The 19,275-nt window shown below is 29.9% G+C and overlaps 1 protein-coding gene across 2 annotated transcripts; it reads left to right on the forward strand.

The window, feature by feature from the left end:
• The first annotated feature begins 3,210 nt into the window (after window positions 1-3,210).
• Window positions 3,211-19,275, forward strand: LOC143201385 (uncharacterized). 2 transcript variants are annotated; one of them, XM_076412401.1, is made up of 6 exons: window positions 3,211-3,312; window positions 10,876-10,939; window positions 10,987-11,107; window positions 11,162-11,368; window positions 11,427-11,663; window positions 17,852-19,275. In XM_076412401.1, exons 2-6 carry the CDS (start codon window positions 10,918-10,920, stop codon window positions 18,285-18,287), a joined length of 1,023 nt encoding a protein of 340 aa, XP_076268516.1. In that variant the 5' UTR covers window positions 3,211-3,312; window positions 10,876-10,917; the 3' UTR covers window positions 18,288-19,275. The 2 variants fall into 2 exon arrangements, with proteins under 2 accessions (XP_076268516.1, XP_076268515.1); XM_076412400.1 differs by lacking the exon at window positions 3,211-3,312 and adding an exon at window positions 3,336-3,506.

Consider the following 19,275-nt stretch of genomic DNA (forward strand, 5'->3'; position numbering starts at 1 on the left):
TTAAAAAATCCAACTTAGATTTTTAACATAAAAAACACGTTTTCAAATAAAATATGTACAAAATAATCTTTGTAACAATTAAATAAAAATAAACAAAAACCTTATTTAACCTATCTACTACACGTATTTTATATTCTACTATATACACATAATTTAGCTTTATACCTACCTAAACATATTTTTCTACAATATTATTTTAACTACTACCAACTGACTACTTTGATATTGATGCCAAACCCAAACAGTTATATTAATTTAGATTTGTTTTGTTGTTAATTTAATTTTTTGTATATGTCACAAAATTATATTCTTACAAAAAACAAAAACCGATATACCTCCTTGAATTCGGTAAACTGTATTGTTATAGATTCATATAAATTAAACCATACATATTATCTAAATATTTTAATTATATTAAAAAAAGTGTATATATTATGGAACTGTGTACATATTACAGTACAGAAGGATACTCTTGAAGAACTGCATGTGTATGATGATTGTACTCATAACTATGATGTTGACATTGTTATTGTGACATAAATTGCAACAAAACATTGTAACTCATTAATACACCTATAAATTACACGAGAATCTCAAGAATAATTATTTAGCCATATAAATTTAACACTAAACATTACTCCAACATATAGTAAACAATTAGCGGCAAAAATATAGATATACAAAAGCGTGATAAAAATATATGACAATTTATATTACTGCGACAGTTTTTAAACTTTTAGTACTTCTATCTAATACGTTATCGTAATATAGAACTAATATTTCAAACATTCATAAAGTGGAACAATGAATTCCCAATATTGAACAATAGTTTAGTTAATTATAACTAATAGTTTTAGGTATGTCATTTGAAATAGATTAATGCAATTGTTCTCCTGTATATTTCCGGAGTATGTATATTTTAGAATAAATCCAAAAGATCGCACAGCTCATTTAAGTAGGTTCACATCGTTTATTAAACTTTATAACAAAGAATATATGTCTATTAAATTGCTATGACTTTAATGACACCCTCAATAATGTTTAATGTGTATGACGGATGTCCTTAACATGAAGATATACTGGGGCTTTTTATTTAGTTATTGTTTAACAAATCTTACATAATAATTAATAATAATTCTAAATAGTTTTAATATTTTATATAATAGTATAAGTCCACTTTAAGGAATTATTCATCCTATCTTTGTCGCTAGGTTTGCACAACTATAATCTAAACTTACGCAGAGTCATCTATCATTTAGTTTGTTTACAATGCTAGATTTTGTCAGACCATTTCAAGTATATTCTCAAATATAACATACAAAGAATTTTTAAATATTCCATTGAAAATAGAATATCGTGAACTAAATAGTAAAACAACAAAAGAAACATTAGTGAAAAAAACAGTTGAATTTTGCATCACCATTACCTAGCCAAAATTTTAAGTAGCAGCCTAGTAGTTTCAAGTCACTGTAGACATATTGTAAGTTAGTCGACAACTACAAGTAATAATATATTAATACATAAAATATATAAGTTTTTTTATATTTTGACTGGGATTTTCCTTGTAGTAGTATATAAAAACATAGCGGCCCGCTCCGACTTTGCACGGGCATAAAATATATATGCCTATGTCACTCAATGAAAACATGATTAAAATCGATCCAGTATTTTTGGTTCATTCATTACTGCCCTTGGCCTGCACGCATTAAATTTGGAGTAAAACAATTCCTCTTCCCCTATACTTACTATAAAGATTTCCTGCTATCTTTGGAATATCTAAATTCATACAATTTTTATTACATTACACATTTTTAAACGCAAATTTTAAATTTGTAATATCTCCGAAAATATTTGTTTAATTTACATGCTGTAAGGAACCATATTGATCTATATTAATTGCACACTGTATTTAAGGTACTTAATTCGATAAGGATTAATGCCGTATTGCTTAAAATAGCTTCGTAAATAAGCCATTTTCTCACGTAAAAAGTAAACAATAAAAATGGTTAATGTGGGTTATCCCTAAAAGATAAACATATACCATCGCGGACTTTTTTGTAGACCTTTTTATGGTGTACAATACTGTAGTACATTAATTTGATCTAACTCGTAGGGTTAGGCAGCGTTTTTGCTAATTGCTAAATAAGCCTAAAAAATAGGTTAATTTACGACATCACGTTAGAAACCTCTAAAATTAGCAATGTTGCCTATGTTTCTATTAAGATTTTCCATATTTTGACAAACTCTGATAAGAACATAATTCTATCTAAGGTTATCTAAAATTGCCCTTAAAATATCTGTTTAACTTACTTCAATGTTTTATAAATTATTCCAATACTACTGAAACAAAAAACCTTCTGTAGCCTACAAGAATTCTTTTTGGCTGATTTTGTAAAACAGTATGCAACCAGACGATGTTTATGAACTACGTCCCCAATGTACCTGCCTTGTGCGGAATGATATGAATTGAATTTAATGGAAAAAATGGAAGAATAAATTCTGTATAAGGGTAAAATCAAGAGTTTGTCACCTCATAATAATCTTGGCATCTTCATGGACGGATAGCTTCAAGCAAACGACGAATCACCACTCAAACAACATTTTTGATTAACTGGTCGTAAGGAATTCATTGCTTGGTAGTACTATTTATGTGCGTATGAGGAAAAATTGGAATAAAGAAATAATTATTGAAAATAAGGGACGCTCCAGGTTCCGGGGTCCGCTACCTAGCCAATGTGATTTGACAAATGTCCTAACTAAACAACAACAAAAAGTTAGTATCGCCGCCGGGAATCGAACGCGCGACCTCCGCTTTTATTTTTAGTCTATTATTAAAAACTTTTCAAAAAAAAACTTTTTGAAGGACTAAATCGCCGAAAAACGGCCGCACGTGAAGAAAAAGAAAGTGCTGTTTCACCAAGGCATTGCATCGTGTCACAAATCAGTGAAAACGATGGCAAAAATCCATACATTCAGCTTCGAATTGATTCCTCATCCACCGTATTCTCCAGATCTGGCCCCAGCAGCTACTTCCTATTTTCAGACCTCATAAGAATGGGTATCACCCTTGAAGGGAATTATATTGAATAAAAAATACTAATTTTACCAAAAAAATGTGTTTTACTATGGTAGGCCGGGGATTTTTCAGTTCACCTGTTAGTCGAACAAATAACGTTTTAAATCGCCCTTGTAATTCCTTCCTTCCGTAGCCATCTCGCTAACGGCCAACTCGTGAACGAACTAGGTATTTAGACAGTTCTGTTGCGTTATACAGATTGATTTCTGTTGCAACGACCGTGAAACAATTGCATGGTGAGTATCTTTGTTAATATGCAATTATTATGTCCTCAAGTAAAATTTTCCAATCAGGAAATATATGTTATCGTATTGTGCTTTATCTATTTAAGATATGATTTGCTTAAGTAAAGTTCTTTGTGTTCAATAGTTCTTTGTGATCGCGCAGTGGTCAACATTTATTAAGTTAATTAAGCTTTCTTTGTAAAAAGGTAATAATTATTGCATATATTACTTAGAATTTATTATATTTCTTAAGCTAGTGCTGTATACATCGATATTGTTGTCTGCCAACGTGTAACTATTCGTATTTCACTTTCATCAAGTGTCTTACTTCCCTGTAATACCTATTAAAATTAAAAATTTAATGAAAAAATGGAAAAGGCAAAATTAACTTTTTTGTATTTATTTTTTATACAACCCTTTCTCAATTTTTTTAAAGTTATTATTTGATTAAATAAACTTATAAATAACAAACTAAAAAATAATATTCTTTAACAAATAATTTAAGATGTATTTATTCAAAACTTTAAACAATTATATTTGTACAAATTCTTTCATCATTTGCTAAATAAACTTGATCGAAATGATTTACTGGCTGCTACGTATATTTAACCACGTGTAAGAAATTGGTATATCGCTCAGATTTGTTTATTATCATAACAAATGCAGGGATATCAATAAATTATATAAGAGTAAGTTCTCTTAAATATTTCCATACATTTTCATACACGTATTGCAATGGAATTTCAATAATATTTTCACCAAAATTTACTTAATATAAAAATAAAAAATATATATAATCTATTCAAAATTATTTTGTACATACGTCATTTAAATTAGTGACATCAAAACGCCGCAATGTTACCGCATCAACTCTGAGTTTTAGTTCAGTTGGGCTTTGACATACAACAAAATACTAATCTAAATAAAATAATTCAACAAAAATGTTATCAAATATAATGTTTTTAACATTATGGTACATCTAAAAACTATAGTTAATTATTCAGCGACAATAGTTTATAAGTTAGAGTTATAACTAACGTTGGGAACTATCGACTGAAAACAGTCGAAACAGTCGATAGTCGCAAAACAGTCGAAACAGTCAATAGTCAAAAAAATAGCGACTGAAAATAGTAATTACTATATTACAAATGCACGGTTCGACTGTTTTTCCATTCGTGATGTCAGACGAACATGTATGAATTTTTGTCTGTATAAAATGTGAGATAGGAAAGGACGGAGATAAATGCTTGGAGCAGTTAATTTTAAATGTCTATTCTCCAATGGTAGTATAAACGAGACAGAGATGTATATATATTAATTCACGTGATAACTTTAAAAAAGAAAGGAAAAAAAATTACTAATTTCTATTATCATGTAATAAATAATATCATTTTAAAGGAAGTAGGATTACTTTTATACTGAATGTTCTGTGGATGTGTAAAAAGGAATGGAATAATAACACCACAAATGTTTTATCGTGTTTTAATGTGTTAATTGCTATTTTTAAATAAGAAAGAACTAAGAACTAATGATGTTCAATAACCATAACTATTAAATAAAATGTAAACGAATACCTAATCAATGAAAAATCTAATCCATGATGAATCTAAAAATGATCGTACAATAACTGCCAGACCCTTTTTAAATTAAAGTTTTATTTATTTTTGAACAGAAATATTTTTAAATTACTGTGAATATTATCATGTTCAACTTTTCTCCCGTGATTTTGAAATATTAAATAGAGGATAAGATTCAAAATAGATCAAAAATAATCAAAAATAGATTTTGAAAAATAGAGGATAAGATTTTGAGTATAGAGGAATATTTAACGTGTAACTGATATAATTCAGGTAGTTTCATTTTATGGGTTTGCTAAAAATCCAATGGGTTTTCTAAACGCCCAATAAATGAAATTTCCAAATACTGCTAAATCTGTACAGTTGCTGCAGTACTTGGAGTAATTACTTCTTTTATTCTAGCCATTTTTTGAATCAAAATATCTTCAGATGTCAATACATCCTTGGTCAGTAGTTTTGTGTTGAATTTCGAATTGCGGAACTATATTTGTATTTTTTGAATTTAGAATGGAAGATACCTCTTTTGTGATAACTTTTTCTATCGCCTAAGCATTATTTGCAATACCAAATCCTGCTTTTTTAAATCTAAGATCTAAAAATATGGATTTCCCGCATATCGAATTCATTTCTAAAATTGCCAGTCTTTTATTGATGACATCTAATAGACAATTTTGTTATATTTTTCCCCATTCACTTGTTAAAATCCTGGATTTGATGGAATCTTGCAGTCCTCTTATTGACCATACAATAAAAGACATCGTTGGGATATCTTTCACCAGATAACTCGGTGACCATTATTTCAATGGGTTTTAAAAGTTGAACACACTCTGTTAAGATAGTCCATTCGTTAACAAATAAAGGCTGTGGTGCTCTTCTTAATAGCCAACAAAATATGAAATTAGAGTTTTCCTATCAGAAAATGTATTTATTACAAATATTTAATATACTTTATTCACCTCTTTATCGTTAATATTTTTAAAATAAATTTAATAACTGCTACTGTACAAAAAATGTCAAATCTTTTGGATCTCTGCAATTTCTGAAACCCTTGGAACCTAATTTTAGTTTTCAATATTTTAGGAAAAAAGTTTCGACAAACAAGAGGCTTGAACAAAAATCGTGAAAGTTTATCAAAAAAGTATTACCTATTATGCCAATCAAAAGTATCTACTATTTATCATTTACAATTTAATTTTTTTGCCCTCGAAAACTAGCGTTCCAAAATGCTGCTATACTAATTTACAATATATAGTTATTTACAAGCAAACTGCAAAAAAAAACAAAACCACATATATTACATATAAATCTATATAAGCATAAATTCGGCGCATTACTTTCAAGGTCGCGACTAGGACGGAAGGCCAGAACGTTAAAAATCAGTCGAATGAACTAGTAGAACCGAAAATAGTAACTAAAATAAACGAGTGAAACAGTCGATAGTAAATAGTAATGAAATCAGTCGGATCGAAAAAGCGACTGAAAACAGTTACTAGTAAAAACAGTCGAACCAAAAATAGCGACTGAAATACTCGATAGTAAAAAGTAGTCAATTACTGAACAGTCGATAGTCGCTTTCAGTCGATTGTTCCCAACACTAGTTATAACCCCTTATCACTATTACCTTCAAGAATTTTGCATACGTCTGATAACCGGACAGGCTCATTCGTTTACGCGTTCGAACTAATCAGGCAGCATTGGGTCAATTTTAATTAGAATAAAATAAAAAGGAAAATATTGTCTGATTCTAAAACGAATTTACAAATTTCGGCAGGCAATACGTTAAACATCTTGATGACGATGTACAAAAAAGCTTTGAATTTTTTGACTAAAGCAACTCTTAAAAGTGCGATAAAAGATACGAATTCGCCTCCAGAAAATGGCCCCCAACAGAAGTGATCTTTTCCCTCCAAATAGCGTATGTTTATCCTTATTATTTGCCTTAAGAGTTTCAATAATAATATTTTATTTTCTGAAATAGGTATAGATGATTAAAATCATGAATAGTGAGAAAAGTGGTATTACTAGAATTTTCCACTATCTTAAAACAACCTCCAATTTTGAAAACTTTTTTTTCAATTATCAAAAGTTTCAGACATTTCCTGATATTACTATTTTCCCTTTTAATTTTGTGAATTAGTATCTCATGTTCTATATAATCGTTATTACCGTTAGTGGTTCAATAGTCAGCCTAATGAATAATAAGTATTATTTTTTGATAAATATTATATAAATAACGTGTGTAAGTAACTGTGTAAAATATTTTATTAAAAATCTTGATCTAAAATCTATATATGAACATTACTTAGATGGGATCGTTATAAACGTTTTCAATCATTATCACTAACATCGAGCTGATTGTCAAGTCCATTGGGTGCATTAACACTTTTTCCAGGTACTTAACAGTCACAATTTAAATTATATCTGTTATTGGTTTTTAAGAGATATCACTTCATTAAAGACGTAATATGAAGCTTCGATTAGCACGCAACTATTTTGTTTAGCAAATAAATTATATATAATGATTAAAGTTCAAACTATCTTGCTTTAATAAAGACCACAGTGTATAGGAATATTTCCAAAGAAATATTTGTCATGCGAAAATACTTAGGGTTTTTTTCAGAATATCTCAATATTGTAAGACTAAATAAAATTAGTCCTAAACTATTATTTGAAGTATTTTATGGAATATTAACAATATTTTGACGGAAATATTTAATATCAAAAATATGAATAGATCAGTATTTTTTGTACGGTTAACATAGTCAAATTTTGATAATATTAAACCACTCATAGGTCTACTCGTAGTGACGCCTGGCATGTGCACTAAAATTTGATTTTGCCACCTTGCCAGTTTTTGTAAATTAACTTATATTTCAGAAAATTTATATATATTATATATTATATAGTATAACAATTATATATTATTAACTATTATATTATTATATAACAAATATAATATATGTATTCATATATATTTGCTCCTTAAGTTTTAAAGCTTGCCATCTTTACACAGCTTCTTTATAATTTGATTCCTATTCCTAAACTATCAAAAACACTCATAACTTGTATAAATTTCGTATATTTTATCAATGCCCATTATCATGTCAGAGCCATCATTTATTCCAGCTTGTTCATACATTTGTAAGGTACTTTTAAGCCTTGTTTTCTAATATTCAATTGAGCCGAATTTGAATGTTTCCTGATCAATTTCCTTACTCACACAGAGCACATGGAGTGATATTTTTTAAATTTTATTTTCGCGTTAATTTTAATCAAAATATAATGAATTTACTATGAGATTGAATCCAATTTGTAAATTTAAAATAAATAATAGATAATTGATCTTATCTGGAATAAATTTCCACATATGTCAGATGATTTGACGATATTATACTATATAACTTATCCGTTATTATCTACTATTGAAACCTGATATCTAAGCAGTATAGAACAAATAACAATATAATACTTAACTCTATACAATTCTCAACGATCCTTTGATGAATTTGAATGTATTTTTCACCTTTTCGAAAGTAAAAAAATAAAATTTGACCTTCTGAATTTCCATTTCAATGAATAGTAACTATATATAACCTCTGTGTACGAATATTTCAACTATTACCTATTTCCCAAAAGCGCTCTATTGGATAAATTTTACTAGATATACGATTTTATAGCCTAAAATACACTTTTATATTCAGCATTATATATAGATACTTATTAATTCATAGTATATTTTGTTAATTTATTGTTTTACATAGATCTATATCAATGATATATTGTGGTTATACATTTTAATTGGAACTAACCGCGAATGTTTTAACTGAAAACATAAATGGATGAAATACCAACAGTAACAATTTCCTGAAAGTGTTACTTTTGGTATAATTTGATCCAAGAAAAATTGCTTATGCGAAGTCGTGACTAGCTAGTTATCCTAATATGTACGAGCTTTATTAGATTTTAGCACGTAAATATTGTTTTTGAAGATTTGAAAGTGACGATTTCGTTCTCGAATATAAACGGAGCCCTTGGGAGATTATTGACTGAAGATACAAGACCAGTACAACAAGGTATATATTTAGTTGAAGGTCTAAGAGACAAGATATTGAGAATAAGGAAAATAAATGAAAAATTTCCTGACAGGTAAAATCAAAACATTAAAAGGTGTTTATTAATTTTTAATGCAATAACATTAACTATAAATCCAAAAAAATATATGTTTACAGACGATATGTACAAAATGGATGGTAAAAACTTCTCTTTCTGTTAGGGAAATAATGTATTTTAATATATAACTTTTTTTTCAAAAAATTATTTAGTTCCTGTTATTTCCTGATATAAATCGCTAAACTAATCAAAAATCCCTTAATTATTAATTAATAGTTAAATATTAGTAACATTGTAAATAAATAAAAATGAAATAAATTTATTAAATAAAATTCAATATAATATATATGTATATATATATATGACTATTGGATAATTCGAATTTTTGTTGGAAAAATTTGTATTGGATAGAATATTTTCTTGGTCTAAATAAGCAAATATTTTCATTTCATTTATAAGACTTATTAATACTTGTTCCTTGTCCCTATTTAAAAGAAAGTACCACCAATCTCCGCAACACAACCTTCAAGTATTCGCAATTTTCTATCAGCATCACATTTTTTCCCTAATAACGATGATAATTAAACGAAACAATTTATGAGGAGTTGCTTGAAAAGTTGAAATACAGTCAATTTTGGCATCCAAAATAAGAAAGACAATGGACTAGAAGAGAGTAGAATGAGTAAATTTTACGGTTATTTTAATTATGTTAAAAATATTTCTTTTATTAATTACATCTTACATTAGACATGGTTAAGTACAATCTTAATTTACAAATTAATTTATTACTATTGTTCTATTTTACTTGTATTAATATACAGAATGGTACATCAGCATGTATTTCCCAAATTAAAATAAAACTAATACACTTAAGCTAAAGTTAAGAATACACTTATACACTAGACAAGTTCGTGTGGTTTTCTTTGCTTCAATCTTCTAATTTCCTGCTTATTGTCCAGTATATGTCCTGTATTGTTTCCACGTTGCTATGATTTAGCAACCTTATTTCATGTTTGAAGGCGAAATCCTAGATCACTTCATGTATCCATTTGATTTCGAGGTCATCGTGCAGCACTTCGTTGATTACGTAGCAATAAGTATTACTAATTAACAGCAAAACTTTATTTGGGTACGTTGGATTACTAATTGATTTGATCTTTTAGTGCAACCCCATATTTGCACGCCATAGGTCCAAATTCGCTTTATGATTCACTGATAAGCCAATATCTTTAATTTTAAACCAAGTTGAAAGTATCTTCCGACTAACCCGTACAGTTACTTCACTTTGAGTCTAATCTGTTGTGCTTTTTATCTAACATGATGTTTTCAGTTTAACGTACCATCGAGATATATTCCAAGGTATTTAGTTGATTCTGCTTGAGGAATCAATCAAGTGATATAATTAGGGTTTTGTCATTTTGTCGCAACGCAAAATTAAAACGGACAGATTTGGTGCTATTAAGCTATATTTCCCAGTCTCTAATCCATTTGTAGATCTTGTTGACCACTTCTTGTACATTTTCTACAGCCTTAGATAGAGATTCATCTTTTGCCATGATAACTGTGTCGTCGACAAATGTTCCATTTACTGTTTCTTTTGCTGTTGATATATCAGTAGCATAGAGCAGATATAGTAGTGGCCCCAAGACACTACCCTGCGGAATTCCAGCCGAAATAGGTTTAAGTGTTGAGAATGCCCTTTCATGAAAGACTCTAAATTTTCTTTCGAAAATATATGATTCCATCAGTGGACCGTAATTCCGCTGTGTTTGCTCACTTTGTATGTTAATCTCAAATGCCATACCCAGTCAAAAGCCTGTGAGACGTCTAGGAATGCTATAAATATGAATTAATTTAAACATTTTAATATATTTATACTTTGTTTTAGGTTAATTGGTATTTTTCGTTAAACTAGGGGAAAACCATAGTTATGGCAACACCAGCAGAAATAGGTATGTAACAAATTAATATCAACACAATTTAATATCGTCTTTTCTAGCCGATGAATATATAAATAATTTACTGAAAGAAGGAGCCAACATCCCTTGTGATGATACAGCCAGCTCATTTGAGGAGGGAAACATTTTACCTAAATATTATAACGAAGAACTACTAAAAAAGTTATATTTTCAACTAAAATGAGAGCTTGGTCCTAATATATTTATTCGTTTTAGGGCAAAGAAGTTTTATTATTACTATAGCAACTCAATAAATACCGGAAATATACTTGGCCTTCTAACGGTTCTGACGGTACCGTCCATATTGAAAATTTTAATACATACGGACAAATCCAGCAGTAACTACACCGCCTACAGGCGGTACCTGCAGACCACATTTCACGTTTATACATGGTACGAATCGGATTTTTCCCCAAACTCCAGGTGAGTGTTTAAGGTCAACTCAATAACATCAAAGAAATCATACACGCTAAGGTTTTAGGGTATGGAGGTCGATAAAAAGCGTGAAGAGAATGCACAACGCAGCCAGCGCCAGCAGCAACAAAGCCAAGATGCCCAGGATCTCTCAGAAGGATATGGCTCTAACTCAGTTTGGGTTTGTCGGTTATGTATTGCTCAGAAGTGAGAAGGTTGGAGTACACAACACTACCAAGGAAGATTTCGAAGGATTCGTTCATTTTTGGAGGATAATTGGACATATATTAGGGATAGAAGATAGGTAACGACTTTAAAAGTTGGTATTTCTGCAAACAGAGCAGCTATTTTATCTTAACTTAGTGCTTCTCAGTTCTCATTTCTCTTGTTCTTTTTCTAGTACACCCAGTAACTGTTCAAATGTAATCTCCTCTGTACTCTCACTGTGTCATGGTGTGTCGATTCCTTTAGGCAAAACAATTCCATCTCGCATCTTCATTTTTTCATCTTTTAATAGTAAGTCTCCTTTATTATCTTTTGTTCACTACTATAAGATTATTCTCTTATGCAATTTTTAAAACTTTGTTAAAGGGTTTTAGGGTTTCCTTACTGTTTACACCGTCCCACCAAATTGCCTCGATGTTTTTTTTTCTGTTTCATATATCATTCGTTTTGCTCCTGCTTCTCTTATATGTTTCATAGTTTGCAGTTGACAGTTCATTCAAAAAGTTTCACCAGATTTTCTTCTATTGTTTTGTTTCTGTGATTATTTTTTCACTATCATTTGCTATTCACCGTGCTATTTGTTTTTGATCAATTTTTTTTATTAATACCGCCAAAATTGTTCATCTTTCTGTCAAATTTGATGCTTAATATTTCTGCGTATTTTTTTATCATAATTTCATTTCGTAACTTGTGAGTTTCCATTGTTTCTATCTGTGAACCTTTTTTGTTAACTTTATTCGTTGTGTAGATTAACAGTATTTTCTTATTGTCATTCATCTCACTTCACTTAACTTGAAAAAATGTTTGCCCATATGCACTTTCAACTGCTGAAATCGTACCTCACAGACAGACATTTTATTGTCAAACAGGGTGACCAATACGACCTACGCCCAATATATTCGGGTACTCCGCAAGGCAGTGTTCCTGGCCCATTGTTACATCTATTGTATACAACTGACCTACCGACCTCAATAAACACTACTGTTGCAACATATGCTGACTATACAACGGTTTTATCATCACACGAGGATCCAATATCAGCCATAAGAAACCTCCAACTTCATCTTAACAAAGTCGAATTGTGATTGAAAACGTGGCCTATCAAAGTAAATGAGACAAAATCCACCCATGTGACATTCACCCTTTGTAGAAGAACATGTCCCTCAGTAAAATTGAATTATCATGAACTTCCACAAGCAGACGATGTTTGACATGGAGAAAACAGTGACAAAACGCACTTTCAACTGCTGAAATCGTACCTCACAGACAGACATTTTATTGTCAAACATGGTGACGAATATGTCCTACGCCCAATATATTCGGGTACTCCGCAAGGCAGTGTTCCTGGTCCATTGTTACATCTATTGTATACAACTGACCTACCGACCTCAAGAAACACTACTGTTACAACACATGCTGACTATACAGCGATTTTATCATCACACGAGGATCCAATATCAGCCATAAGAAACCTCCAACATCATCTTAACAAAGTCGAATTGTGATTGAAAACGTGGCGTATCAAAGTAAATGAGACAAAATTCACCCATGTGACATTCACCCTTTATAGAAGAACATGTCCCTCAGTAAAACTGAATAATCATGAACTTCAGCAAGCAGACGACGTTTGTCATAGAAAAAACAGTGACAAGACGCAAACAGCTTGAGCTTAAATTAAACCAAATGTATTGGCTGATAGGGCGTATATCTAAATTATTAATTAACAAAGTTTAGCTGTATAATTCAATTCTTAGGCCTATTTGGACCTATGGTATTGAACTATGGGATACTACTAGCAAATCTAACATAGATATCCTCCAGAGATTCCAGAATAAAATGTTGCTAGTCATCGTTACCAACGCCCTAAGGCAACGTTAGTTTCTTTTATAGCATCTAATAGTTCACAAAATTCTTCAGTTGTTTGGGTTACCCTCCTTAATTGTCCAAATGTTTCACTGTCATCATATTTAGTAATTTTGCTTTACATTCAGAGCTATATATTGGATCCATATATCTGCAAATATCTATATAAAACTGCAAACTGTATCTTACATAAAAATATTTTCTAAATAAATTTCAGTTGATTTTAAACCACAGCATACTTTAGAACTAATGAATCCACAAGTCTCTCTCTTTCTACTTTCCCTACTGACTTACTTCATTACAATTATTTTCCACTGCAATAATCAATAGTATTTTAATGTCACGTTCAAGATCGACAATTGAATAATTTAACTAACCACTGAAGGGGTAGATTCAAGCAGGAACAGGTTGTTAGTGTTCAGCTTTTTCTGTAGCTTCTTACGTTTCGTTAACTTAGTAAAACTACTCAATGTGTAAAATACTCAAAATGATCCACTCAAGTGCTTTGGAAACACTAAATAATCATTGATGGGTCATACAAATTGTGGAAACATTGGTAGAATGTGTATCAGTCTTTCTATTCTATATATTTCAATATATCGATATTTTAAAATCCATATATAGGAGAAAAATATATACATATTTTTTGCAACAATTATGAAAAATATCGATATTTTAATGAATCTTTAAAATTAAGCACCAAAATGTACTAAACCTTTAAAACTAATTTTTTATTACTAATATTTTAATTTTAAAGGTTTATTAAAAATAATTTAAATAATGATTATTATTGATTAATACATCATCTGCAAGAGCTCCACCAACATTTCTATTTTTTATGTTTTTAAAGAGTTATAACCTATAGTCTGTTCAAAGTTATTTTATACATACCTCATTTAAATTTGTGACATCAAAACGTCGCAATGTTGCCGCATCAACTCTAAGTTTTAGTTCAGTTTGGCTTTGACATACAACAAAATTCAAATCTAAATAAAATAATTGAACAAAAATGTTATCAAATATAATTTATGTTATCATCGTAGTCCATCTAAAAACTACAGTTAATTATACAGCCTCAATAGTTTATAGGTTAGAGTTATAACCTCTTATCACTATTGCTTTCAAAAATTTTGCACGTGTTCGAACTAATCAGACAGGATTGTGTCTCTGTTTAACTAGAATAAAATGAGAAGGAAAATATTGTCTGATTCTAAAAGGAATTTACAAATTGTGACACACAATACATTAAACATTTTGATAACGTATGTACAAAAAACTTTGAATAGACGATATATATATATATATATATATATATATATATATATATATATCCTGCTTGTTCTACTTGACATTTCTTTATTATGTCATCCATTAATCTCTAATAATTTCTTCAATATTTTAACCACACTCTCTGCATGCACGTTTAAAAATCATGCCTTAGCTTTGAAATCTTTTTCTTGTCTACGTTTTTTCTCGTAACAAAGTTTCTTGACAGAAAGCATGTAATTGTCACTATTTCTTGTAAAATTCTATAAACTTTAAACTAAAATTAAGCTACACATTCGTAATAAAAATAAAATAAGAATAACAAGAATTAAAATATTAACTAAAAATCATACATAAACTATTATGCATAATTTTGTATAAAGTAAAATTTGGTGAAAACATATAGTTTAGTGAAAAATAACGTAAGTGTATTACTGTATAAATATTATATTATATAAAGTTATTTTGTACATACGTCATCTAAATTTGTGACCTCAAAACGTGGCAATGTTGCCGCATCAACTCTGAGTTTTAGATCAGTTTGGCTTTGACATACAACAAAATTCTAATCTAAATAAAATAATTGAACATTATTGTAACTGTATAATAAACTACAGTACTTATATGAACTATAACATTAAAGTAAATTATATTTGATAACATTTGTGTTCAAATAATTTATTTAGATTAGAATTTTGTTGTATGTCAAAGCCAAACTGAACTAAAACTCGGAGTTGATGCGGAAATATTGCGACGTTTCGACTCCATAAATTTAGGTGACGTATGTACAAATTAACTTTGAACAGACTATATATCGTATATCATATAACAAAATTGAATTGGAAATGGTAATGACATGTAAACTGATTTTAATTCCCCTTACTAAGAAAGTTACTGAACACTAATACGTTCATCTTCATTACTTTTTTACATTTAAAATTCATTCAAGGTCTCCAATTTCTTTTACTTACGCTCTGGACTCGTTCAGAATTAATTCGTAAAAAATAACTTTATTTAACAGACATTAAAATGAATTCGCTTTAAATTGCAAACAAAGATCTCTTGAGAGGATACCTGTTGTCTTTTTTTCATGAAGATTTACGTTTTTATCAAGTGATCGACTTATTTTGGTTCTATATATTGTTTCCGTCGAGGACATTTAATATGTAGAAAACGCATTTTCACCACTAGAAGACACTTTCTTTTTTTCATTTTAATTAATTTCTTAGAACTTCAACAATCTGCCCGTGGGCAATAAGTATTATAATATGATTTTCGTTATACAATATAACTCTACTGACATTTACAAGATCGTTTCAGTGATCTGCTGTACAAACTTATTATCTAAATCTTATTCAAGATACTATTCTAACTTATTCTAAACTCTATCCTAACTTATTCTAAAGACTATTTTAACTAATTCTAGAGATTATTATATCTCACTCTATGTGTCTGTTAATCAGTTCGTATAGGAGTTTACATTTGAGCCTACACACTTCACTGCCATCGCGCACATTTAACTGTTTGGCGAGTGCATTGGAATGCACTAACAGCCTTTCAGAGTACTTTGCACTAACACTTCCAATCACACTCATTATGGATTCTAAAGGGATATTGCACTGAATTAGTTTGTTGGAGACGTAATATGAGTCATCGACGATGAGTCGCAACACTTTATTCTGGAACCTCTGGAAGATATCTATGTTAGATTTGCTAGTAGTACCCCACAGTTCAATACCATAGGTCCAAATGGGCCTAAGTGTTGACTTATATACAGCAAAATCTTGTTACCCAAGAATAATTTAGATTATCCAATACATTTGATTTAGTTTAAGCCTAAGGTGCTTGCGTTTTGTCACTAAATGTTTTTTTTTCCATGTTAAACGTCCATCAAAATGCATTCCCAGATATTTAACGTTGTCTGCTTGAGGCAAAGTTTATAATTTTTTTTGTACAGCAAGGACAAGTTCTTCTGCAAAGGGTGAATGTCACATGGGTAGACTTTGTTAAGATGAAGTTGGAGGTTTCTTGTGGCTGATATGGGTCCTTGTATGATGGTAAAACCGCTGTATCGTCAGCATATGTTATGTCTGTCTGTGAAGTACGATTTCAGCAATTGAAAGTGCGATGGGGCAAAAGCTTTTTCAATTTAACATGCAGTCGAGTGTGCAGCAGAGCAATAATTTTATCATTTAGGTTTTTATTAACTTTGTTGACTAATTTACGTATTTGTTCTGTTGTTCCGTGTTTACTACGGAAGCCAAATTGATGGTATGGAATAATATTTTTCTCTTCTAAGATTATTTTGAGTATTATAATGTATAGTTTTTCAAAAATTTTAGAGATCACAAGTGAGAGGCTTATAGGACAGTAAGAGAAGGCATCTTCTGATTTTTCCCTTGGTTTAAGGATCATGATGATTTCAGCCACTTTCCAAGTGCTAGGAAAGTAATTAGGCCTTAACATCGGATTAAATATAAACGTTGTAAATTTCATACACTTTTCAGAGAGCTCTTTTAAGATTATTCCAGTAATTAAGTCAAAACCTTGGACTTTTCCTTAACACTAAATTTCTCATATAGAAAATCTATTTGTAACGGAATGTTTAGAAAGTTAACTAAGTTATATTTTTCTGTTGCGGATAATTCAGACGGGTACGGATTAAATACTTTTATAAAGTTTTTAGAGAAAACTGTATCTTTTTTATTCGCTTTATCTTTATCATTCCTAACTCAGGTATAATTATAAATTTTAATGGGTAGATTATGTTGTTGATGTTTTTTTAATATTTCCAGAGACAATATGGGAATATTTCATCAGTTGGCGTTAAATTTTATAAATATTTTTGAATTCCTTGATTTTGTTCGTTATTTATTAACTCTTTCGCCTCTTTTGTTGCCTTGTTGAATATTCTCTTGTTTTCTTGTGTTCTTATTTGTTGTCATGTCCTTCGCAGTTTTCCCTTTTCAGCAATTTTTTGTTTAATTGTACATAATATATAATTAAACCTTTGACGTCGCGCAGAAGACACTTTCTAAAAAAATTAATTTTCCATCTATATGTTTGAACTGTTAATTATTATTTCCGTCAGCCATGTCATAAAAATTAATTAGATATTAATAAACTAACTGGTTTCAGGTTCAATTTATGTAGCGGATCCGTTGAAGAAGCTACAGCAAAGTGCGCCAAAATGGTCGAAAAGGTGTATCTGCCCAACATTCGACAGAACCATCTTGATATCCTGCAAATGAGTCGATATGTTATCGACGGTCTGCGTCCTGTTTCCCCAATGCTGAACTATAACGCAGTTTTATATTATCTGCGATGTTTGCTGTCAAATGAGCAGGAAGAGGACGAATACAAGAAGCTGTCGATTCGGGAGAAATGCATAGTGATGATCGCACAAGCTCTGATGCAAGCCTCCAAGTGGTCAGTGGTTCGATGGTATTTAAACCTACAAAACTATATGCGAATATGGATCATCAAACATATCCCAATACTAGCGATGTACCACTATGGTTTCCAAAAAGCCTTCGTCACTATACTAGATAACAATGAGAAAAAAATTATATAAGTTACTAGTTATACGTGTATAAGTTACTGAAGTTTAAATAGAATTCCTTATACCAACACTATAACTATTTATAGTTCCTAATATTTTAGGCTCGAATTTTAGGTATTTTGTTGGAGTTAATTGAAGAACCCAACAATATTTTTACTATCCAAAGGTTGTACAAGATATTTATTGCTTAAAAAAAACATTAAGGAAAGTAATTAAAAAATTGAACATCCAAAAAGCTACAAGCTGATAAAATGGAGTGTCTCAAAATATAGAGTTCCTTTATTGACACAATTACAATTTTTTAATATTTTATGTAATGCTTTTATAATTTTATTTTAATACGATAAAAGAATGTATAGGGAAGCCTCACAACCAAATCACAAATGAAAGTAGCGTTGCACTGCGAACAGTCGAAACAGTCGATAGTCAAATAACTAGCGATTAGTAATTACTATTTTCATTCGTATTGTCAGACGATGATGTACGAATTTTTTCCTGTATAAAATGTGAGAAAGGAAAGGACAGAGAAAATTGCTCCAAGCAGTTAATTTTAAATGAATTTATATTTTCCAACGGTAGTATAAGCGAGACGGAGATGTACATATTTCGTCAAGTACTAACTTTAAAAAAGAAAGGGAAAAGGAAAAAAATAATTACTGATTACCATTAACATGGAATGAATAATTTTAAAGGAAGTGGTATTACTTTAATTTTTGAATGTTCTGTGGATCTGTAAAAAGGAATGGAATAATAACCCCACAAAGGTTTTATCGTATTTTAATGCGTTAATTGCTGTATTTACATAATATACTATAATAAATATAGACAAAACAATAGAACTTAAGCAAAACCTAAAATTTAAAGATGTACAATAACCATAAATACTAAATAAAAATTAAACATATACCTAATCACAGAAAAAAAGTAATCCATGACAAAATCAAAAATGTTCGCACAATAACTACTGGAGCTTTTTTAAATAAAATATATAAAAAGAAAT

The sequence above is a fragment of the Rhynchophorus ferrugineus genome, unplaced genomic scaffold (assembly GCF_030347505.1).
Source record: "Rhynchophorus ferrugineus isolate W39M unplaced genomic scaffold, kcgeb_rfMv2 rfM8, whole genome shotgun sequence".
Taxonomy (NCBI): domain Eukaryota; kingdom Metazoa; phylum Arthropoda; class Insecta; order Coleoptera; family Curculionidae; genus Rhynchophorus; species Rhynchophorus ferrugineus.